At 42.1% G+C, this 26,021-nt stretch overlaps 1 protein-coding gene across 3 annotated transcripts in view; it reads right to left on the reverse strand.

Annotated features, from left to right (window-relative positions):
* Positions 1-26,021, reverse strand: part of RAPGEF5 (Rap guanine nucleotide exchange factor 5) — a 1,983,710-nt gene that overhangs the window by 73,678 nt on the left and 1,884,011 nt on the right. For all 3 annotated transcript variants that reach the window (XM_044064607.1, XM_044064608.1, XM_044064609.1), the window contains one exon: positions 5,381-5,435. In XM_044064607.1, coding sequence (XP_043920542.1) covers positions 5,381-5,435 — 55 coding nt within the window. The remainder of the gene's footprint in view (positions 1-5,380; positions 5,436-26,021) is intronic.

The raw sequence follows: 26,021 nt of genomic DNA on the forward strand, positions 1-26,021 counted from the left end.
TAAGGATAGGGATACCATATAGGAGGGATGGGATAAGGTAGGTGTTGGCGAGGGTGAGCCTAGTGGAGGGAGAGATGTAACGGTTGTGGCGGTAAAGCATGCCTATATTTTGTATTTTTTTTTTATATTTACTTGTAGATGATTAGAAAACTTTATCTAGTCATCGATCAGAACTCCTAGTAGTTTAGCATTACAGACTATTTCGAGAGGAGTATTATTTTGACTGGTGACTGAGAATGAGGTTTTATCTAGGGTGGTGGTTTTGGAAACAGTAAGTATCACGAGTTTACTTTTAGTAGCACTGAATGCTAGATGGTTGTCCATCATCCATTGCTCAATGGAGGAGAAGGCATCTTACGTTAATTTAACTAGGGTGGGTATAAAAGAGGCAGAGCAGATTATTGTTGAATCAACGGCATATTGGACAAGGCTGGCATTTGGGATGGCTTGGCAGAAATAGTTTATGAATATATTGAATAGAAGGGGGCCTAAAATTGAACCCTGGGGGACACCCGTGGGAGTATTGAGAAAAGGGGAGGTGGCTTTTTTCCATCTGACTGCTTGTTGCCTGTTTGAGAGATAACTGGTAAACCAGTTAGTAGATGAGAGGGATAGATTTAGTTTGGAGAGTTTAGTGAAAAGAAGGTTATGAGAAATAGTGCCGAATGCCTTAGAGAGGTCAAGGAGGAGACTGGACACAACGTGGCCAGTGTCATGGGCCTTATTAGCTGTTTCTAGGAAGGATAGGAGAGCTGTGGTAGTGCTGTGGCCGGGTCTGAAACCATGTTGACTAGGGGTTAGAAGCTGGCTGTTTATGAGGTAATCTAGAAGTTGTAGATGGAAGCATTTTTCGAGAATTTAAAAAATGGGGGATAAGATAGCGATAGGTCGAAAGTTTGTGATATTATTGTTATTACCACCTTTATGGAGTGGAATAATAAAGGCCTTTTTCCAGAGCTGGGGAACTTGACATTCAGCAATAGATCGATTTATAAGAATGCAGATAGGAAGAGCTATACCTTCTGCGGCAACTTTTAAGAAATACAAGGGCATATCATCAGGGGCATTGGAGCAGAGTTTCAATGTTAGTAGAAGTTTTTTTATGGTGGCTGTAGGGATGGGGTTGAAGGAGAAGGTTGGGAGCAGGAGATGCTGGGGGAAGGAGTGATAGGTGGAAATAAGGGTGGGGAAGCTGAATGGGAAGTGGAGGATGATGTAAGTTTACTTTTGGAATCAATAAAGAAAGTGTTAAATTGGGTGGCTAAGACCAAGTCAGAGGTATCTGGATCAGGGCAGGGGTTTTCTTTTTTGCCAGGGTTGAGAAGGGAAGAGATTCCATGTCAGAATTTTTTGGGGTTGGTGTTATGGTTGGTTTGGAGTGTAGAGAAGTAGTCTTTGCGGTCTGAGATAATAAGTTTTTTACTTTGTTACAAAGTGTTTTAAATTCATTAAGGGTGGTGACAGTTTTATTTTTGCAGTAGCATTTCCAGCCTTTATCCTGGAATCGCATGGCTAGTGAGGTATTTTTGGTTAGCCAATGTATAGGATTGCTTCTTATGCATTTTGTTTTCAGAAGGGCAATGGGGACAAGCAAGTTGAGGAAAGTGGAGTTAAAATAGGCAACAGCATTTTCTAAGGGAAGGGTTTTTAGTGGGTTCCAATTCATTTTTTAGTGCATTTGAGAATGTGCTAGGATTAAAGTTTTTTACACAGCTAGTGAAGCTGTAGGTATGAGTTAGTTGTATGGAGGAGGGAAGATGGTGGGCAAAAGTGTGGAAGGGGTCACCTAATGGGTCATGATCAAAGATGTAATGTGGATGAGAAACTAGAATCCAGTCCAGGGTAATTCCAGTAGGGAAGTTCTTGGAAGGCACAGTTGTTGAGTTAATAAGCTGAATGAAGTTGTACAAGTTTATATTAAGTGAGTTTGTAGGAGATTGAATTGTTGACCAGTTAATATTAACATTACCCAGGATTATAGTTTCATTAGTGATGTTGTTAGAGAACCAGGAGAGAATATCTTCAAGGGTTAAGATATTGTCTCCAGGAGGGATATAAAGGTAGACTATGCATATAAGTTTATGTTTGTTTATATGAAGTAGGGCTGGAATTAGTTCTGCCTTGCCAAATTTGGGAACAGATTTGGTACAGGGGGTAACTAAGTGGGATGAAGAGTAGAGGAGAGCGACTCCCCCTCCTTTTTATGTGTTCTAGCTTTCCTAATTATGGAGTAGTTGGGTGGTGTTAGTTCAGAGTCTTTTATATGGGGTTTGAGCCAGGTGTCTGAGACAGACAGAATACTGGGCTGGTTATGGAGAAGCCAGGCATGGAGATTAGGAATTTTGTTGCATATGCTCTGAGCATTTAGACCTGAGAAATGGAGGGGTTTACCAGTTGTGGGAGGAGGATGGTATTGGGAGGTTTAGATGTGTGGCGGAGAAGGGCCAGGGTTTGGGTGAATGTTGCCGGAGAGAAGGATAGAGATGAAATGGCAGAAGAGGTATTTAAGTTGCTTGGTATGTAATCTATGGGGTGTAAGCTTTATGGGGATGTGGCTAATACTGATGTGAGTAGAGGTTTTGGGGTTAGGTAAGAGTTTGTAGGTTAAGAGCATACTATTATTGAAGGGGTAGAGACTGGGTGATATGCAGGTTGAAGAATATGTGTGCATCATGGAGATTGGGTTAGTTGTATGAAATGGGGGTGGGTGATTTGCACTGAGAAATTGGGTGAGATAGGTTAGGTAAGATATGGTAATAAGTAGTAGTATTTGAGTTAGAAGTGAAAGAGGTTTGATAGACATGATGACTACTCAGGATATAATGGGGAGCGAGTTTTGAATTAAGTAGATATTGGTAAAAATGTAAAGTCTGGGTACCTGAGAAGGTAATACCGATAGTTTGTATTAATGTGGTAGAAAGTTTTGGCGCAGGAGGAGTGGATTATAATGTTACATATTCAATGTTAGAAGTTATGTATGAGATGTTTGGGGTGTTTATTGGGTATGCTTCTATTGGGCAGTTGCTACTGTATGTGAGTGCAAATCTGTTGTAGATAGTAATTTGTAATGGGAGGGGTTGGTTATTACTTGTGTAGATTTGGTGGTTTGAACGCTTGTGGGTGTGGCTTGGTCAAGTTTAAATTACAGGTATTAGGGAGTGGGTGGTATATGGGGGGAATGGAGCGGAGTGAGCCTGAGTGTAGCGAGGGGGAACGGAGCGGGATGAGCCAAGATCCAAGCAAAGACAAGTTTGTGTTTAAGAAACAATCAAAATTGACCAAGGACTGCTCTGAAGCTCTAAGTCATTTCTTAACCATTTCTCAGGTGGAAGAACAGGATAACCTTGTATCAGTAGGCTACTGTGGTCTCAGTTTAAATTAACAAACACACAGTATTTGATCAGTTATGGACACCATTTGCTAACAGAAGGGAATAAAAGAGAAATGGAAGATGAGTGTGAGTGCTGGGGGGGGGGGATACTTACAAGCCAAAGTAGAGTGCTCTCCAGGGGATAATGAATATTAGCTCAAACAGGTATACACATACACAAAGTTAACTTTAGCTGTTTGTGTTTGCAGACAGTTCAGACCCGGACTGCGCTTTTCTTATAACAATGTATCCACCGGTCGGACAAAGGATAAAGGGGGTACAGCAGCTCAATACTTTTCTTACACAGAAAAACATCCAGGCTTGGCTAAAATTTGCAAAACAATACATCAAGTCTCCCAAAAGCATGTGGGAAAATGTGTTATGGTCTGATGAGATCAAGGATGAACTTTTTGGCCACAATTCCAAAAGGTACGTTTGGCGTAAAAACAACACTTCACATCACCAAAAGAACACCATACCCATGGTGAAGCATGGTGGTGGCAGTATCATGCTTTGGGGTTGCTTTTCTTTAGCAGGAACTGGGGATTTAGTCAAGTTGGAGGAAATTATGAACAGTTCCAAATACCAGTCACTTTTGGCCCAAAACCTTCAGGCGTCTGCTAGAAAGCTCAAGATGAAGAGGAATTCCATCTTTCAACATGACAATGACCCCAAGCATACATCCAAATCAACAAAAGAATGGCTTCACCAGAAGAAAATTAAAGTTTTGGAATGGCCCAGGCAGTGCCCAGGCCGAAATCCAATAGAAAATCTGTGGGATGACCTGAAGAGGGCAGTGCACAAGAGATGCCCACACAATCTGACAGATTTGGAGCATTTTTGCAAGAAAGAGTGGGTAAATATTGCCAAATCAAGATGTGCCATGCTGATAGACTCCTACCCAAGAAGGCTGAATGCTGTAATTAAATCAAAAGGTGCTTCAACAAAGTATTAGTTTAAGGGTTTGCACAATTATGCAACCAGCTTATTGTACGTCTTTTACTTTTTTTAATATTTTTTCCCCTAACAGATTAGTTTGTTTTTCAATTGAATTGTACAGGTTATAGGTCACATTAAAGGTGGGAAAAGTTTTGAAATGATTTATTGTGTTGTGATTTTTTTATATCACAAAAACCTGGCATTTTAACAGAGGTGTGCAAACTTTTTATATCCAATGTATATATACATCACCGTGCCCAATCTTTTGACTATTGCTAGTGAATGTAACTTAGTCAATTAATTTAATATTATAGTACTGTAACTCAATGTCTCATATTCCATAGCATGCCTAGAATTAAATTTTCCTATTTTCAGAAACATCTCACAAGGTTTTCTTTGTTTTATTGTTCCATGACCAGGGTAACAACTGCAAAAGATGTAAACAATCAGCCCTTTTAACCAGTTATCAAATAATTATGTAACTGCATTTTATATGTTACTCTTAAGAGTACAGTACTGCTAAACAACACAGACTTAAAATAAGATAACAGGTTAAGTGCCTTAAGTTGTACATTCAGTAGATGCACAAGAATCCAGATGCTGAAGCATATGTACAATAATTAATATTACAAAACACATCTGAGTTACAGCGATCTAGTTCCAGAGTTTGACAAACAAGTTTCATCAGGTGGATCTCAAACAATATGCCCGAATCTGGTGCCTCTTTGCAGCTGGAATGTTTGTCTCCTTTCAATGATTTTATAAGGGCATATTCCATTCTAAATTCCACTATATGAGGTTAACTCTTCTATAATATGGATTTACCTATTAGTTTACCATTTTCTTGTTTTACAGAAAGCACATTAGCTGACACACAGCACAATGCAACTGTTTCAGCTGGGCTATGCAATGTGTGACAGTGTTCATCAGTAACACCACAGTAAGCATTAACAACACTGTCTATTATCTAAAAGATCACTCAGCAAAATGTTTCTGTGGTATATCAGAAAACTGGTATGCAGCTGAATCAATGAAACAAGAAGCTAATGAAAAAAGTCTTCTTTTACTTACGCATCTGGTCACTTCGGCAATGCCTTATTAGTCGGACAGTATCTGCAATCATGTGCTATAAAATAGATTGAAAGAATAGTTGCTTACATGCTGAACTCTGCTTACAGTTACATGTTATGCATAATCCTTTATATCACATTGTTTTTATTTGCATCTGTTCAACAATTCACACAAGCACGGAGGCAAACATAAAAACAGCAGCAGCAGAAGTAAACCTTACGTTTTAAAGGTAACTAGTTCCTGAGAGACTTCAATTTAGCTTGCGGTACAGAGTTATTCAAGGAATGGTCTTGTATTCATGTCATGGTATTAAACAGATTTTTGAGTACTTTGAACTAAGACTTGGGTAAAAACAGCCACATTTTAGCATGTCCCTGAAGCACACTGGTTTAGTTAAGTGACTGATTTGAGTTACATAGCAGGCATGTGCAGACTAAAGGAATTAAACTCATAGGTTCATAGGTGTGTACTAGGCTAATGGCCCTGGAGCCTTTACAAGCCTATCCCATAAAAGTGCCCTGGCATCGTGCCACCCGACGTTAGTTCACAGTGCCTCTATCAAGCAGAGCCACTGGAGTGATCCCTGGGGCGAACTTTCTATTTCCCATCCACTCATCAAGATTTCTCTTGATGAGGGCCAGTGAGGTTCTCCGCTTGAAATGTATGGGAAGTCTATTCCAGAGAATGGGTAGTCTCTGGGTTACGAACCTGTCCCTCCAGCATGTTCTGTTGATTGTGGTAATGAGGTTGAGGTCTCTGGAGCATGTGGTGTGGAGAGATTGTGATTTCTTTAGACGTAGCATTTCTAACAGAGCTGGGTCAGACACAGCTTTGTAAGTCAAGCAGAGATCACTTCTTAGTAAACGAAATGAGATGAGAATAGTTGGAGTTTTTTTGAGTCTGTCCATGTACAACATGTGTTTAAGGCCTAGGATCCTCTTCATGAGTTACTTTTGTGGCCTTTCCAGCTGTTGCATGTGTCTAGGGAGGTACATGCCAAATTGGGCATTATACTCGATGATTGGCCTAATAAGAGAAGAGTAGAGAGAGATGATGACCTCTTTCTTCCTGGATGCAAAACCCTTGGTAATGAGGTGTGCCACATAGAAGGACTTTCTGACCACAGTGGCAATGTGGTGGTCAAAGGAGATGTTGCTGTCAACCTGTGTCCCCAGATCTCTTATAATGCCTTCAGTATTCAGTGGGCTCCCATCGATGTGGTAAGTAGTAGGAACTGAGTTTTTCCCAAAGGGGATGACAACCTTTTTTTTGGCGTTACGCTTAAAGCCATGGTTTCGACACCAGTCACTGGTCTCAGTGAGGCCTTTCTGTACGATGTCTACATCACTTGGGGAAGTTAATAATGGCTCCCAGCTTGCAGTCATCTGTGAACTTGGTCAGCCAGAGTCCCTCCATATTGGCCTGGACTTCTGAGAAGTAGATGCCACACAGGAGAGGACCCAGGACCGATCCTTTGGTACTCCATTCGTGACTGATCGGCAGTCTGACTTGGAGTCCGCTACTTTCACACTGTGGGTTCTATCTGTGAGCCAATTTGCAACCCATCTAGTGATATAGGGGTTGAGGCCTAGTTTGATGAATTTATCAATAATTCCTGAATGGGGAATGGTATCAAAGGCCTTGGCCAGATCGACGTAGCCTGTATGAACTGTCTTGCTCTCATCCACAGCTCTGGTGACTGACTCAAAGAAGTCAACCAGGCTGAGCAGGCATAATCTACCTTTCACAAAACCAAATTGCATGGGATCTAGAGTTTGGAGATTCCTATATCCTTGTTAATTAGCTCAATGATGTTGTGCTCGTTAGCCTTACATATCAGACTCTTCAGGCTAATGGGGCGATAATTCCCAGGGTCTGTAGTTGCTCCCTCTTTATGGAGAGGGATGACTGTAGCAGTGCATCATTCGGTAGGCAGTAGGAACAAAGCCTGAGGTGAGGCTGTGATTGAACAGGGCACACAGATGTGGTGCCAGTTCACTTTGTAGTTCATGTAGAACACATCCAGGGATATTGTTGGGTCCCATGGAAACTGTACTCTTGGCCTTGGACAATGCAGCTTTAACCTGTGCTTCAGTAATGCTAAGTGCCTGGCATTCCTCTGGTATTGTGATTGGTCCTTTAGGGGGGTTGAGGGGGGAAATGTTGGCACTGAATCTGCTGTTAATATCTGTTGGCTCAGTATAGGAGGAACCATTGTGCAGTAGCTCAGAGCAAACCTGGGTATTGCCATGGAGATTCTTGATATAACTATCGAAGGCTTTGTGGTTGTTTTTATTGTCTGCCACAATTTTGCCTTCATAGCTGGCTTTAGAGGTCAGCAAAATCCAGTTAGCTTGCAGCCGATTGCCGTAAACCAGTAATTACATTTACTAGTGTACCACTGAAGTAAGACAGGCGCAGCATAAAATACAACAATTAAAACAAATATAAAACGGTTACATACAGACTGGAAATAATTTCACATTTTTGCTCACCAAGAAGTTTTCTGTGTGGCAACATTATGCTGCATGCAGAAAACAAGCCCTATTATTTGATACTACTTGCCCTCCTATGCTTCTACATTTGCACAACAATTAACTCCCTAGAAGCCACAGAGGCAGACACTGAACTGCAGTTGTTAAAATGTATTTGCATGTTACCTGAGAAAGCAAAGCTTAGAATATGGCTGGGGTAGGTGACGTTATCTACTAGATAAGACTTTATAGGTCATAGGGCAAAATTTAGAAGGGACCACTCAAGCGACTCCTCAGTTGCACTCTGTTCTTATCATCACACACCCAACACAGGTCAGTTCCATCCTCAGATCTTACCTTATTCCACAATGTTCTCATGGTATACAATATTCAAATGGCAAATGCACACACACACACACATTATATATATATATATATATATATATATATATATATATATATATATATAAATATATGTGTGTATGTATGCATATATATATATATATGTGTGTGTGTATGTGTGTATGTATGTATGTATATATATATATATATATATATATATATATATATATATATATATTTATACACACACACACACACACACACACACACACACACACACACAAACACCTTCTACTAGCTGGAAAATAAGTCACAATTACTGGTTTTAGTATCCATTTCCAAGTGGAATGGGGAATCAAACTGGACAATTGGGGGCCTGAATGATTGCTACCATTCAGGTTGATGGCAAAGGGCATTCTTAGAACAGATCAGATATACCCAGTGATGCAAGAGACTGGAAGGGGCACCTATCTAAGTATATAAGGACTATGCAAACTGATTGATGATAATTAAAGCAACCTCCAACATACTGCTAAGATTATTGTCTTGGTAGCTCCTATACTGGCTGACAATAGTAACAATGAGGAAGACTTTGCCCTTTTAAAAACTTTTGATGTTATACAAATTTTTTATTATTTTTTTATTTACTGACATTTGTTAATGTCAGATTTGTTAATGTTTTTCATTTCTTGAATCAGATTGTTGGGTGGATTAAGTGACTTTATAGTCATGAGACAAAAATAATAGTTTGCATTTCATTGATATATATATATATATATATATATATATATCTCAACACACAAACACACACACACACACACACACATATATATTTATATATATATATATACACATACACGTATAAAACAGATATACAGCTCTCTCTCTTTATATATATATATATATATATATATATATATATATATATATATATATAGCCAAACTGGAGGCAAAGCTCTCTCAACCCAAGAATGGAACCGACAGTCAAGAGGAGAAGGAAAATACTTGCAACATACCACCAGTCTCACATAGACCTACTAAACCAACACCGGCAAATAACACACATAAATACATGAAAACATACTCGGAGGCTCTAAATAAAAATCTGCAAAAGCAACAGAGACCTCCAAAGTAGACACCCAAGCAACCTCCACACCCCATCACAAACCATGAAACACATACTTCACATAATCAGTGCGCCACGCAATCACAGCCCTTAAGGCAAAATGACATACCCAACACTCTAGTAATAGGTGACTCTATAGTCAGGCACACTGACGTCCCACTAACTAGGCTGGACAAGGAGAAGGTTACAGTTAGCTGCCTGCCGGGTACCAGGATCCGCCACATAACACAACCACTCAGGTCACTCCAGAACAAGTACAAACAGAACTCTGTCATTGTCCATGTTGGTGTGAATGACCTGAGATGTACCTCCCTGGCCTACATAAAAAGAAACATGGAAGAGCTCTCTGATCACGTAGCCCAGGCTGGTATGACCCTGAGTAGCATCCTGCCCTCACCAAGAATGATGCCACAGTATAAAGACAAAATGATCAATTTCAACAATTGGCTAAGTTTCTGGTGTCATTCAAAGGGGATCCAGTATCTGTCCACCTGGGATGACATGCTCGATAAGCCATGTTGCTTCACAAGAGATGACTTGCATCTGTCACCCTTAGGCCTTCGAATACTGGCCAGGGCTTTTGCTGCCCCCATACTGCCTTTTTTAGGCAAGGTTCAAAAGACAAACCCACACCCGTAAATAGCACAAGTAACCAAAAACTGAGGGTAATGCTACTCAACGCCAGAAGTCTAAACCTCAAAATGCATGCACTCGAGGCACTCCTCAGTATGGAGAACATCGATATCTGTGCAATAACGGAAACCTGGTTTAAGGCTCCAGAGAGCACTCCAGCACTACCAGGCTATAACTCATGCCATACTTTTCGGCCACAGAACCCGGACCGAAACACAAAAGGTGGGGGGTGTATCCATATTCATCAAGGATACCCACACCTCCAGGTTAGTGGTACAGCACAATGCCTCAGAGATCATCCATGTGCAACTAACAATGGGCAAAACTGCAATTCAAATTGTAGCTTGCTACAGATCACCCACCATGACCCAGGACCCCCAATCTGCATTTCTGAAGACACTGGAAAATATGAAGGTCCTACCAAATGCCCTAATTTTGTGTGATTTCAATGACCCAAACATTAACTGGAAGAACTACTCAAGTACTAACTCCCTTGCCCAAAGCTTCCTAAAATTTATAAACTCGAACACCCTCAGTCAACTGGTCAACACCCCCACCAGAAGTGACAACATATTGGACCTGGTCATCACCAACATGGGCGACCAGTGTTCTACACCGGAGGTCAAACCCTTACTGGTTAGATTAGACCGTAGACTAATCCCTCTGGATATCCACATTCTGCCCCCACCCCCAATCAAGGAAACCACCATGAAAAACTTTTCAAAAGCAAACTTTACATTACTTAAGACCAAGGTGGAAAGGTTCACAGCCCCCATGCTAAAGGACAATGCTAACCATGCTGCTGAATCCCTTACAAAGGCACTTTATGAGCACCTGCAAGAATGCATGGATCGTGCTATCCCAAGCAAAACCAAGACTCACTCCTCTAAGAAAAGGAAACCAGTCTGGTGGACCCCTGCCATAAACAAGCTATACAATAGAAGGAGGAAACTAGTGCAGAAAAGAGTAAAATCCCAAGAAGGAAAGACATCCCTGATCAGTATCAGCAAGAAACTACGATCCCTCATAAAATCATCCAAGGCTAGCTTCGAAAGAAAAATTACCAAGGACTCCAAAGATAACCACAAAGCTTTCTTTAACTATGTCAAGAACCTAAGTGGAAACTCTCAGATCTGCTCTGAGTTAGTGCAGAATGGCACAAAATGAACCGACTGATATTGCCAACATTCTGGCAGACAGGTTTAGTGCAAACTTCACCTCCCTCTCACCCCCTAAAGGGCCCATAACCATACCAGAAGAATGTAATGCCCCAGCAATCACTGGCATACAAGTTAAAACAGCCCTATCCAAAGCCAAAAATACAGCTTCAGTGGGACCAGACAGTGTCCCAGGCTGCGTCTTACACGAGCGCCAAAATGAACTAACCCCTCACCTAAACACACTGTTCAAACTCAGCCTCTCTACAGGCTACGTACCCATAGAGTGGTGCACAGCAACAGTTATCCTGCTCCACAAAGGTGGAGCTACAACGGACCCCAGGAACTATCACCCTATAAGCCTGATTAGCCTAGTCTGCAAGGCTATGGAGCACATCATCATGGAATTCATTAACAGAGACATTGGGAACCTTCAAACATTGGACCCTACACAGTTTGGCTTTGTTAAGGGCAGATCATGCCTCCTAAACTTGGTGGACTTCTTTGAGACAGTTACCAAGGCTTTAGATGAGGGAAAGGAAGTCCACACAGCTTACCTAGACCTCGCAAAGGCTTTCAACACCATTCACCATTCTGGTATTATAGACAAGCTCACCAGCCTGAACATAAACCCCTACGTCACGAGATGGGTTGCCAATTGGCTCACAGATAGAACCCACACGGTGAGAGTTGCAGGCTCTAGGTCCAACTCTAAACCAGTTACAAGTGGCGTCCCCCAGGGCTCAGTCCTGGGTCCCCTCCTGTTTGGTATATACTTTTCAGGGGTACAGACAAGCACAGGAGAACTATGGCTGACCAGGTTCACAGACGACTGCAAACTGGGAGCCATAATTGACTATCCAGCTGATACAGACATCCTCCAGAAGGGTCTAACTGAGACGGATACCTGGTGTCAAAATCATGGCCTCAAGCTAAATGCCAAAAAGTGCATAGTCATCCCCTTTGGAAAAAACAAAGTACCCATGAACTACCATATACGTGATAGTCCGCTAAATACAGAAAATGTAATAAGGGATCTGGGGACCCAAGCAGATAGTAATCACTCTTTTGATAATCATACTGCCAAGATGGTTAGAAAATCCTTCTATGTGGCCCACTGGGTCTCCTTCAAAACACCGAAAGACCAGAACACCAAAAGTGTTTTGAAGGAAACCAAAACAACGAAACTGCAGAACACCGAAAAACGCAAAATTCAAAATCCTGGAGTTACGGGATTTTGATTTAGCACTTTTGGTGTTCCGCTGTGGGTGAGTACGCATGTGTAAGTGTATTTGTAAGGGGTAGTGCTGTGTGTAAGTGTGTGTTGTAATGGTGGTGTGTATGTGTGAGGGACTGTAGTGTGTGGGTGTGAGTTTGCCTTTTGTATCTGTTTGTGCGATCTCGGAGTTAGAATATTAAAGTAGGGGGGTGTGGGGGGTGCAGGGGGGCTTGCCCCCTTTGCCTATTTGTAGTGTAGGGTGGTATGGCTGGTGGTTTGGGGCAGTTGTGTATGTTTTTTGTGTGTGTTATACTTACGTGGTTTTCGGTGTTGTGGGGTTTCGTTGATTTGGTCTCGGTGTTTTGGTCTTCAGTGTTGTGAGGTTTCATTGTTCTGAAGTAGACCCAGCCCACCTAATCACAAAAGGGTTCGCATCTAGAACAAGAGAGGTTATTGTGCCCCTCTACTCATCACTCATCAGACCCATCATAGAGTACAATGCCCCATTTGGGATGTACCTTACAAGACACCTGCAACAGCTGGAAAGCCCACAGAAGAACCTCACCAGAGGATTACTGGCCTCAAACATATGCCCTATGCAGCCCAACTGAAGAAACTCCAGCTGTACTCAGTTGCATATCGCTTACTCAGAGGTGAACTCTGCCTGACATGCCAGACCATGTCCAACCCAGAATTGATGGACATGATCCACCTAAAAAAAAACAAATCCCCAAGAGCCACACGCTCTAGGGATCTAAACCTCACCACAACGATAAATAGGACATGCTGGAGGGATAGATTCGTGTCCCAGAGACTCACCATGCTTTGGAACAGGATTCCAATCTACATTAGGCAGAGCCTCTCACTAACACTCTTCAAGGGAAATTTTGACGAGTGGATGGGAAACAGAAAATTTAGCCTGGGGATCACTGCAATGGCTCTGCTGGACAGAGGCACAGGGAACTAATGGCTCTGCTGGACCGAGGCACAGCGAGCTAATCTAAGGGGGCAGTGAAAGCCAACACAGTCTAGCTAGGCTTATAGATGCCCTTGGGCAGATAGCCTAGCACTTACCTATGAAGCTATGGTCACACTTTTAAAGGGTCAGTATGTCGGTTGAAAGGAAATCCCCTTACTAACAAAGTAGTTGTAAGCATTCATATAGATAAAAAAGTGTTTCATTACTAATAAAGATGTACAAATGGTGTTCTGAAAGGCAATTCTGTTGCTGTTGATCACAGTTTTACACAAAATTATAATAGGGAAAAAGTTCCATACTTTAAAGAGTGTAGGAAGTCTAACCAGCAAATAAATGAGTCTGCTGATGCACCTCTGCCTCACTTGAATAAAAGGGGAACTACCACCATTCACATGCACTGGTGTGTGCATAATCAGCAAAGGTGTACTGTTGGAAAGGAAACAAAGATACAAAGGTTTGACTGAGAACACAAAGCGAGGTAGAGCATAAACTAAGAGATATCAGTGTACCCCATGACAGGGCAGTTTGAAGGAAAATAACCTGTACAAGGAAGAAACAAGTATTGCAGTAGGCTGTGATAAAGTAGCCTGTAAAAGCAGACACAACAAAAGGATAGAATTTACAAACTAAAATGTTGCATCTTGCTGTAGTAAGTTAACACCCCCCCCCCCAACAGCATAACCAGCAGAAGAATGGAACTTAAACAAAAGATATCCCAGCCTGAAAGCATGCGAGGCATAGAGCAGAAATGCCACTCCAGCCTAAAATATTGTAAAGCAGACAATAGAAGTGTTACTACAGCCAAAAATCTTGCAACAAAGGCAATGGAATTAACTAGAAGAACTGGAGAAAAAAAAAGTTATGTCTTACCATAACGTTCCATCTGTATTGTAGATCTTTATTCATTCATTACTGTTAGGACTTTGCTTCCATCCTCGGAACTGACAGCCGTTACCAAGCTCGCGCCAGCCAAAAACTCTCAGCTAAGACCTACCCATAATGCCTCTCTCATAGTCTCTTCAGATCGAGTGTGCCCGCCCCCACAGTACAGAAATAATAAGAGAGACAGTAGGAGGCTCTGTATGTGCAAATATCTTAACTAAGGAAATCCTAAAGTCCACCAGGAGTCCAGGCAGGGGGAAGGAGGACGGGAAGTAATGAATGAATAAAGATCTACAACACAGATGGAACGTTATGGTAAGACATAACTTCTTTATCTGATGTTGTAAATCTTTACTCATTCCTTACTGTTAGGACCGAGTCCCCAGATACTTGAGTCCTGGGTGGTCCTAAGGAAGGATATTCCTGAGCACCATAGAACCGAAAGATGCTCGTCCCCTGGAAGCCAAATCCAATTTGTAATGAGTGGTAAAGGTATGAGGTCTTGCCCAAGTGGCTGCTGTGCAGATATCATCCATAGAGGCTCTGGAATGAAAAGCCACTAAAGTAACCATCGATTTAGTCGAATGAGCCTTTATTCTGGAAGGTAAGGACACTTTGTTCTGATGGTAGATGAAAGCAATGACGGTTCTGAGCCAAGAAGATAAAGTCATTTTGGAAACAGGCCTACCCAATCTGGGTCCTGCAAAGGCCACAAATAATTGATCCATTTTCCTGAAAGATTTAGTTATGTCAAGTAAAAACAAAGTTGCCTATGAACATTGTATGCAAAAGATATTCCCCTCTATTTGAATGATGAGGGAAGAAGACCGGCAGGTCAATAGACTGGTTAACTGAAAACACAGAAATGACCTTGGGCAAAAAGGATGGGTCAGAGTGTAAGGACACTCTATGCCTATGAAAAACCAAGTAAAGTCTCTTGACACTCACGGCCTGCAACTCAGATACTCTTCTCGCTGAGGTAAGGGATTACTAAAAGTAGAGTCTTCAAAGACAAAAAATTTCATATCACATGAATTAGAAGGTTCAACAGGAGGCTTGTTAATGACTGAAGCACCAATGTCAAGTCCCAAGGTTCTATAGGGGGCTTGACAGGAGGTTTAACATGTAATACTCCTTTTAAAAAGGTTTTGCACAGTCGGTGTGACATAACAGAAGTATTATCAAATCCATTGTGAAAATTTGCGATAGCTGCTAAATGCACAGTAATTGTTGATGCTGAAGCTCCTGCATGTAATATGGTAGTCAGGTATTGTAGGATCTTCTGAATAGGCATGGAGTAGGGGTCTATGTTATGATCCTTGGCTCATGTAGAGAACCTAGCCCACTTACTAGAATACATTTTCCTGGTGGAAGGTTTGTGTGAAGCCAGAAGAATCTCACGAACAGGAGATGAAATATCAAGTAGCCTGGCAGTCATCGAAAGTAGAGAAACCAAGCTGTGAGCTTGAGGCTGTGGAGATTGGGGTGAATCAGCCCCTGAGGATGAAACAACAGACCTTGGGACTGATCCAGGATCCACGGGCTGTGAATCAGATGAGGCCAAAGGAAAGGGAACCAGACTTGATGGGGCCAATAAGGGGCAATGAGGATCATTTTGCTTCTCAACCTTTGAGCTTTCTGGAGCAATTTCGGTATGGGGGAAAGGCATAAAGCAGAGCCTTGGGCCAATCGTGCACCAGAGCATCACTTGGTGACTCCCCCAAGGGGGGATCAGGGCAAAGTAGCTTCTGTATTTGTTGTTTAGGGGGGAAGCAAACAGACAGCAGCAAGGCCTGCCCCAACGGTGGAAGATCGGATCCGCTATTATAGGACTGAGGGACCACTTGTGAGGCATCAGAATGCTCCTGCTCAGATTGTCCGCAATAAGGTTGGAACTCCCAGGAATGTGCATTGCTATAAGAAAGCAGGTGAAAGCCATCGCCCAGTGCCAAATTCTCATGGCCTCCTGACACAGGGGGTAAAACCCGGTTCTGCCTTGTTTGTTGATGTACCAGACGACTGACATGTTGTCCGACTGAATTGCAATTGTCCCGGAAGGAAGGGATGTGTGGAACGCTTGCAATGCTAACAGAACTGCCCTTAATTCCAGGAGATTTATGTGCAAATTGGCCTCCATGGGGGACCAGGTGCCTTGGACAGTCCCTTCCATGGAAATTACCCTCCCCAATAGGGAAGCATCCGTGGTCACCGTGGCCCTGGGCTGGGGAAGACAGAATGGTTGACACCAAAGATTTGATTCTGGCTTCATCCACCAAAGCATTTCTCTCTTGCAAAGGTTTGTAAGGCATATCATGTGGTCTAGTGGGTGGGTTAAGATCGACCATTGTGATGAAAGGAACCACTGTACTAGTCTCATGTGCAACCTCGCCAGTGGAACTAAGGTAATGGTTGCTGCCATAGATCCCAATAGCTGTAGTACAAGGCATGCTGGTACAAATGTCTGAGGAAGGAGGACTTGAATCTGGCTTCTTATTTTTGAGAGCCTGTGAGGAGGAAGGGACGCTTGACAGGATGTGTCGAAGATCGCTCCAATGAATTCCAGTGCTCTTGTTGGGGACATTTGAGATTTGTTCATGTTGATCGTGATACCTAAGCAAAGAGCAAGGCCTTGAGTGTAAGAGAGGCTGTGATGAGAAGATTCCTGGTCGTGGCGGTAAGGAGCCAATCATCTAAGTATGGAAACACCTGGAATTTTTGTAGTCGGAGATGAGCTACTACAACTGCCATACATTTGGTGAACACTCTGGGGGCTGTCGAGAGACCAAAGGGCAGTACCCTGAACTGATAGTGATTGGCTCGCAGCCAGAAGCAGAGAAATCTACGGGAGCATTTGTCCATTTTTACGCATCCTGGAGGTCTATAGAGCACATCCAATTGTCCTTCCCCAGAAAGGGGAGGATGGACTGTACCGTGACTATCCGGAATGTTTGAGGTTTTATGAATTTCTTTAGTAAGATGAGATCCAGGATTAGGCTCTAGTCCCCTGTCTTTTTTGGCAGCAAAAGAACCTCAAGTAAAACTTGGATTCTCTCTGGTCTGGTGGGACTGGCTGGATGACTCTTCTTCTTAGCAGCTTTTCAATTTCTAAGGCTGCTGCCTCCCTCTGACTGGGTGGGACACTGCGGATTCGTTTGATGGGTCTGGGAGTAAGATCAAATGGGATATAGTAGTCTCTGAATATTATTCTCTGCACCCATGCATCTGTTGTTATGATTTGCAAGGCCTGTAAGTGTAGGGAAAAATGACCCCTGACTGCTTCCAGAGGAAAGCAATCAGGCCACTGTTCAGGAGTGCTGGAAGGGTCAGCCGGAGAAGGAATCTCTAGTGCCCTGGTTGCACAGACCCCCTCTGCCCCGAAAGGGTCGTCTTCCGGATGAGTTGCTCCCTCTGCTCTGGGAGGGTTGCTCACCACGAGTGTCATGATAAGGTCCTTGGGACTTCTTGAACCACAATTTTCCTTCCCTCTGGTTCTGGAATAGGATCTCTGGGGGGTGGAAAAACGTATGCCCACAGCAGACAGGGTCTTTCCATCCTTATCACTGCGTGATAGTGTGCCTCTTACTTTGAGACCAAAAAGGAAAGATTCGTCAACAGGCTCGTTGACAAAGAAAGATTTAAAGGGGTCTGTGAAGTCACACAAACGCATCCAAGCATGCTGTCTCATGACGACGCCTGATGCGGCTGCTCAAGCTGCCCCCTCAGTGGTGTGAGAGATCAAGTGCATTGAGGAGTTCGAGATAGATTCCAAGGTAGCTAGCTGAGAGGCAACAGTGTCACGCACCTCGTCAGGCAGTACACCCACCAAAGTGGCAGACATTTCTGATATAAGGTCTCTTTGGAGGTGAATAAAGTGTGCTAAATAGTTCAGCAATCAAATGGAAAAGGTCACGGAAGGGTAGGCCTGCTTCCCAAGTCTGCCCATAGCCCGAGACTCCCTGTTTGGGGGACAAACAATGGAATTATCTTCTGCCAGTTCCCTCTTGGTGGCTGCCGCCACGACCATGGAATCAACTACTAGCTGCTTGGAGCAATTGGGCTGGTCTTCGGGGGTGGAAAAAATTTTGTCTGGCCTCCAGGGGCCAGGTTTTATGTTGTCCGGGGTCTTTTCAGCATGCTTAACAAACTCATCCACAGGCGGGGTCACCCAGGAAGTAGATGGCCGAGCACGGAAGGCCTGCAAGAACACCAATTCCTCTGAAGGGTTAGAAGATGTCCAGTCTCCCCTCTGCTTGAGGATCTTGAGAATGTCTCCAAATGAGATGTCTTCCGGAAGAGACCATGGGGACCCTTCTCCCTCTTCGCAATCGGTGCCCTCAGTGATGGATTCCTCAGGGGAATCAAGGTGCTTCCTCTTGCACCGTTTCTTCCGTGGTGGCACCACAGTGGCATCTTCTCAGGACTCCTCTGGAGAAAGGGTTCCCTTCAAGGGAAGGTCTTGCGGTTCCCATGCTTGGGATCCCAGAGTAGGGGCTTGGGACAGCTGCATGCTAGAGGGGGTTCTGGTGTCGATGCCAGTGGTGCCAACTACGAGCCTGTTGAGGCAAGGACTCTCTCCATTACCTGGAAAGCAGGCTCACCCAAGGAGGGATGGGAGCCTGGAACAGAGAAGGAGAACTTCAGAACTGGGGTCACACCCTGCCCTGAGGAGCCCACCTGCAGGTGAGGAGCTCGAAGAGGACCGGTAGCTGTCGGGTGAGCCGTGGCTGTAGACGGTGCCAGTGAAAAAATAGGTGCCGAACTAGGAGCCACGGTGCAGACAGCTCAGTCACTGCTCCAAGAGTGCGCCAGTTCCAACAGAGCCATACTGCAAAAAGTAATCGGTGTCGACAGGGGAACCTCCGTCGTCAGAGACAGTATCCACCGGGGTGGTCATTGGTACTGAAGTCTCCGGGGCATGGGAAGATGCCGGAAGAGGATATACAGGTGAATATGCCATGAAAGCTTCCATTCCAAGGGGGAAGGAAGGCCTAGCAGGGGTGGGCAATCTTCTAGGTACCAAAAGCTGGTCCACAACCCTCAGTACATCTTGTTCTGAAAGACTCCTGGTGGATCTGAAGGAAGCTGCAGAAGGAGAGTCAGGTCTTTTGAGAAAGGGACTAAATTGGTGTCCCAAAAAAGGTTCATAAGTGGGAGAATATCTGGTTCTGGGAAGGTGTTCGACCTTCGGAACCGACGGTGTCAGTATCTGTGGAGCCGTATAAGATATCGGCATCGTGGCTGGGCATGGTGCCGATGCAGGTACGGTAGTCAGAGCCTGTGTCAAGACCAGAGTAGGCACCGAGGAGGATGGTGCCGAAGCCGGTATAGTAGCAGGAGTTAAAATTAAGGGCTGCACAGAGGGAGAAGACATGGAGCCTGGTGCCATAGTTGTCTGCACTGAAGGTGTGGGAGAAGCTCACTGTTAACTCGGTTCCAAGGAGGACGGAGATGTAGGAACTGAGTGACTCTGTTTCTCTTTATGTTTCTTAGTCTTAGGAGGTGGTGAGACCTCCATCCCAGAAAGAGCCTCCAAGAAGGGAGTTTTCATCATACACGTCAGAATCAGCTTGTTCTTACGCTCAGCCGAAGTCCAGTAGCTGAAGCTGGAACAAATATCAGAAGAAGCATTAATGAGATCAACGCCCAAACAATAAACGCACCAGGACTGACCGTCTGAGTTGGGCATCTTACGCCCACACTTATTACACTGTTTAAATCCTAATTTAGCTTTTTCAGACATCATGAAAAACCCACACTAAAAAGCAAGAACAGTAAGGTTAGAGAGAAGAGAAGTAAGGTGAGAAGTACCAACACGGGTACTTAGAAATACCACAAGTGGTAGGAAAAGGGCCTACCAAAGGTAGGGAAGAGGAACAGTACCAACAATGGTATAAAGGAAACTACTAAAGGTAGAGGATAGGATACAGAAAAAGTATAGAAAAGTACACGAGTTTACAGACAAAAAGATATTTAGGGTAAACTGACTAAAAAGAGGTACTGATATAGATAAAGACAAACAACGCTACACTTAGCTTGAGAGAGAAGGCTTGCCATGTCTGATGAGGAATGTGGCAAATGAGATCTGAAGAGACTATGAGAGGGGCATTATGGGTAGGTCTTAGCTGAGAGTTTTTGGCTGACGCAAGCTTGGTAATGGCTGTGTTGGTTCCAAGGATGGAACCGAAGTCCTAACAGTAATGAATGAATAAAGATTTACATCATCAGATAATAAATTACTCACTACATCTTGTTCTGAAAGACTCCTGTATTTTAAGGAAAGATGGTTGGGAGTATAGAAAATGCACCATTTGAAATGAATTTTAAACTTTTTATCAAGCTAATAGAAAACTTCTGAAATGGGTAATTTTAAGTAGCAAGTAGATGTAGAGCGGGATAAAGAAAGATTTTACTAGGATAGTTAGAGAGGGAGAAGCAGTACCTTGTTAGAGTTCTAAATCCATTTCTGTCAACATAAAGTAGAAGCCTCAAATAAAGGAAGACTGCAGCCATCAGATATCTATAAATAAGGAACAGTAAGACTAAAGACAAGTCCTTTGAAGAGGGACAGAATTCTACAGAAGAAAAAGAAATTGAGAGGGCAGCATTTAGTTACTCTGAAATAGAGGGTAAGCCACATAGGAGACAGGAAAAGGAAGACGACTGTGTATACAGAGAAACACGATAATTCTGAACTGATCTCTAATGATATTCCAACTGATCCAAAAGACAGGAGCTCTTAACAAAAAGGAAGAGGGTTACTCACCAGGTTCACGAAGAAAGGAAACTGTTTTACCTTTTCTTCAAGTCAAGTTTCCCGTTTCTACTCTACAGCCTATACACAACAACTATAGAACCTTGGTTGTCCTCCTAAACTCAGTTGTAAACATCGACATATAACTATGCTGTATGCTATTATTTTGCAATCACTGCATTTCAGTTTTGTGAATCTGTCTTGTAATTTCTTTTCCTACACATATTTATTTTATGAGTGCTGTGCTGATTGTTAGTGTTTTTGCAATCAGAACTGAGCCTGTAATTGGTTTTCTGTGATAAGTGTTCTGACCCAGTAAACAAGATGTAAATAAATAGAAATAAACATAAAACAAGAAATATATATAAGACATCAACAGTAACTGAATTGACACTAAAGAAAAATGGTATGAGTTGCCTTTTCCAAGAAGAGTCAGACAATGAGAACACACTCTCTGTGTTGGCAGGGAGGAGCCAGTACCCTCTTATCTCATAATAGGCTGAACCTGAGGAAACTCCAGAGTTTGCTGATCCTCAGGAAAGTTGGTCAAATTTAAAGACAGTGCAGTGGAAAATGACATTTTGCGAAGAGCAACAGAAAGTACAGCTGAAGTTATAGGGGAGAAGCTGAATTCTTATCCCTACTTTGACTTACAAAACTGACTAGGTGCACATAGCAAGCCTGCAATGAGAGACAAGGCTGTAAACAGTCTTGCACAATTTGGCTAAAACACAGAACAGGCAGATATAGCTTATGTAGCCAGGACAACAAATCCCTCAAAGCAGCACAACAGAATAAATATGACAGAGTGGAGAACTGAACAATGAGGAATCCAAAATGACTAACTGCCTTCTGTTATGTAGTGGATCAAACAAAAATTCTAGGTGACAAAAAGTGCAGTACAAACCCACAGCTATACACAAAGTACGGAAGATAAAGCAATATATTCAACGCAAACAGGTTGACATGAAGAGTATAAAAATTTTAGACAGTGTGTGTATCAGCTGTACAGAGCAGCATCTCCACAGTCAAACAAGAAAGTGTTGAAGTTAAATGTTATGATGCCTGTACCAAAACTGAAACTGTGGAGAGGAAGCAAGAGTCGTGTTGTAAAGTATGCAAGCAAAAGCCAAAATAATAATGAACTGAGTTCAATAAAAAGTGACTGTAATGTACAAGATAAAAGAATTTCATGATTAACAGACGGTTTTACTGAATACAGTGCATCTATTGACAACAGCAGACAGTGAAAGAAAGGCAAAAACCTGTAAGCAAAACTCTCTAAAAAGAACATGTACATTGTAGAGACAGTAGTAAAGATAATCCAGGAACTCTGCCCCAAGTGAGAGTCTGGAGGACAACAGTAGTTCATAGTTATATAATGCAGAATCTGTGTAAAGCATTCTCTGTTGAACAGGGATTTGTGATACTAGTAAAGAAATTAGCTATTTTCTGTGCACTTGTAGACATTAAAACAGAAGTAGGAAATGTTGATGCAGAAACAATATCTGTTTTACTCAAATGTAAAGCTAAAACATTTCAGTAGCCAGCAATATTTATCATCTTTCCAAAGCACCAGAGAAGACTTTAAATTTCAGAGAGGCATGGTACCTAGGGTGGAGCCAGGCACACACACTGTACTCTAAAGAGGACAATTTTTTTCTGAGAATGTAAGAAACACTGTGCCGTTATTAGGTCACATTATGTTTATAACCATCTAAATTAATAACATGTATGTAAGCTTGCTTACAGTGAGGACTGCAAATCTAAGAACAATACCTCTAATAGTTTTTGACAGGGCAACTGAAAAATGTTACACACTTTATGTATTGGGGGGGGTGCAAAAGTTTGAGTGATGTCACCAAGTTTTAAATGAGTCTATATTACATTATCAAACTTTTAAAAGTTCGAACGTCATATATCGACACCATATGATCAGACATTTAAAAGTATGAAAATGTAATAAAAAAATAAATAAACTAAAGAAAAACCCTACCTGAACAGTTTAAGCAGGGCCTCCTACACCCCCTGCACCCCCGCTCTTTAAATATACCAACTCCGAGATCGCACTACAGTGCAGAAAAGGGAAATCTTCCCATTCCGCACTGTACGGAGATCTCCGTTGAAACGTTCAAACTTTTAAAAATTCGACCATATGACGTTTGAACTTTTAAGAGTTCGACAACGTGATATAGACCCTTTTAAATGCCAGGTAAGTTGGGGGCAGCAATAAGCATCTGTGAGTAAAAAATGGATTTCACTGACTACTATACCCCAGCATGATACCCATTATTTCATGGTGAAGGTTACTTAATTATGCAACAAATGTGTATAATAGAAATACAAGGACAGGAAACTTAGTGCTAGTTTTGATTACTTCAATGGAAAACAAGCTTTTAGCTAAATGGAAGAGTTAATTGGAAATAATAGAAAAGGTGAATCAGATAAACCACAGACAGAATGGTAGCAGAAGGCCAGACACTCATGTCACATCATAGGTTCATAGGTAGGTACTAGGCTATCGGCCCTAGGGCCCATACAAGCCTAGCCAAAAAATGTACCCTGGCTTTCGCCACCCAAGAAAATTATTATCACCTATGAAGCCACAGAAGGAAGCACAAACCTCTGTTGTTAACTAAGTGAGTCTATCTAACCCACAGAAACAAAAACTAAGGATGCTTCTGTTAAGGAACTACGAGGCATTTTCAGAACTACCCGACAGAATAAATCTGATTCAAAACCATGTTAAGACTATTTCATAGGAAAGGGTTAACTTAAAACCCTATAGAGAATATGACAGCTCCAAAGAAAGACCATACAGGAAGTAGTAATTAAAAGGCTTAAAGTATAAGCAAAACAAGTAGAGTGGTCACAAACTGGTGAGTAAAACTATGGTGTCAGTTTCAAAATCTAAGGGAAAATATGGATGCTGTAATGATTGTAAGAAGCAGAATAGCATTATAAAAGGTAACAGCTGTCCACTGCATGAATGGAGAAATTAGCAGAAAGGTAGGAGAAGACAAAGATCTTAACAGCACTAAATGGGACACAACAATTCAAGTAATGTACTGCAATGTCTTGGTTTGACCCACCACAAAGTGGATGGCCTATCTTGGGCAACAGAACTTCCAGCCAGCAAGAGGGTAAAGAAGGGGGATAAACTGCTGTATGGCTTGGTAGTTCTCACAAAATGGAAAAACATAAGCGACCCAAGAATGTGTGAACAGTGTTGGCAAATAATGTTTATCTCAGTGTTATAAAAATCCATTATAAAATATTGATGTTTCTTTAAATTAGAAAGAGCTTTGTTAAGTTGTACCTGTTGCATTGGAAACAGAAATATACCTTACTGTATCAGTAAGAGCAGGAGATAATGGATATAATGCAAAAAAAAGGTCTGAGAAAAAATGTCTTGGAACAGCTGTCCTTTGTGGAAAGGGACTGAACATCCAGAACAGTGGCCCTAGGAAAGAGAATCAATCACAGTGAAGGAAGACTTTGGAGACGAAGCTGGAAGCTGCCTTTCCCGGAAGAATCCAAAGAATAAGAGAGCACTACCAGCAGGGAATGCTTCCCAGCAGTATACAGATTAATTAAGGTACTTCATACTCAATTCATTAAACCACAAAACTTTGTTTTTACTTGTAAGGACCTACTTTATTTTTTGCTTGTACGTAACAGAATTCATTATTTTTATAAAGACTGGTGATCTCAGCTGCTTTAATTTTCCAGTATACACACATATATATGAGTATATTATATATGAGTGTGTGTATGCATGTATGTATGGGTATATATATATATATATATATATATATATATATATATATATACATATACACACACACACACACACACACACATATGAATATATGAGATATTCAACTTGTCACCACATTGCGCTTGAAAACATTGTGCAAAAGTGGTTGAAACACAAATAAAGGGGAAAAATGCCCCGCTAATTATACATACCAACTGTGACATCGCATTACGGAGGGGGAGGGGAAAATTCCCCTACCCGTACTGTTTGCACATTGCAGGCTTTTTTTCTGTGCAAGATTTTTGATCAGCTGATTTTTAATCAGCTGTACTGCTTTTTTTTTTTTTTATCTGTGTTTTTTACCCTGCGGTGGTGGTGCTGCAGTAGTGTTGTTGCCTCACAGTAAGACGCTGTCCTGTTCGATTCTCAGCTAGAGCATCTTCTGCGTGGAGACATGCGTGAATGGATGTACCTTCACTGAAGGTTATGCATCAGGCCTGGCAACCCGGTATGTAAAAATCAACTGCCAATCATTAGCGGACCGGAGTTCCGCTGTGGCGACCCCTAACCGGGTAAAGCCGAAAGACACAAACAAGAATGCAGTATTTGACCATGTAAATGATGCCTCTCTCTCTCTCTCTCTACACACACACACACACACACACACACACACACATATATATATATATATATATATATATATATATGTGAGTGTGTGTGTATATATATATATATATATATATATATATATATATATGTATGTATGTATGTGTGTGTGTGTGTGTGTGTGTGTGTGTGTCTATATACACACAGCATGTTTGACAACAAATAGTTATAGTCTAATTACTTAAGTTGTCAGTATGCCCTCATGTAATAAAAAAATAAGACCTTACTGACTGGCATGTATGTACAGATTACTAGACTGTGCCCACAATAAAAGCTGGCATGCCACAGTGCACCTGGCAAGACAAAACGGCAAGCTGAAATATCTATCGAAGTGTAACAAATAGGATGTACATGAGGCAGCAAGCTGAAATGTCCATCAAAAACAGTGCAGTGAACAGAATGTGGGTGAGGAAACTAGTGTACTTGAGCAAGGAAGAAGCAAGTTTACTTGAATGACAGAAGAAGCCAGAGCATGTAAATTTGTAATATTTTTCTTAGGGCTGATCGCTAAAAGCAATGTCTAAGTGGGTGGCAAATAAACTTAAAAAGCCAAAAAAAAAAAAAAAACTTTGCTGACAGTTCATTCCATTTTTGTTGGTTAAAGGAAATACTACATATAACTGGTAACCTAACAGAGGCATCTAAGTTTACC

Source organism: Protopterus annectens, chromosome 3.part0 (genome assembly GCF_019279795.1).
Source record: "Protopterus annectens isolate FY-2018-M chromosome 3.part0, PAN1.0, whole genome shotgun sequence".
Taxonomy (NCBI): Eukaryota; Metazoa; Chordata; order Ceratodontiformes; family Protopteridae; genus Protopterus; species Protopterus annectens.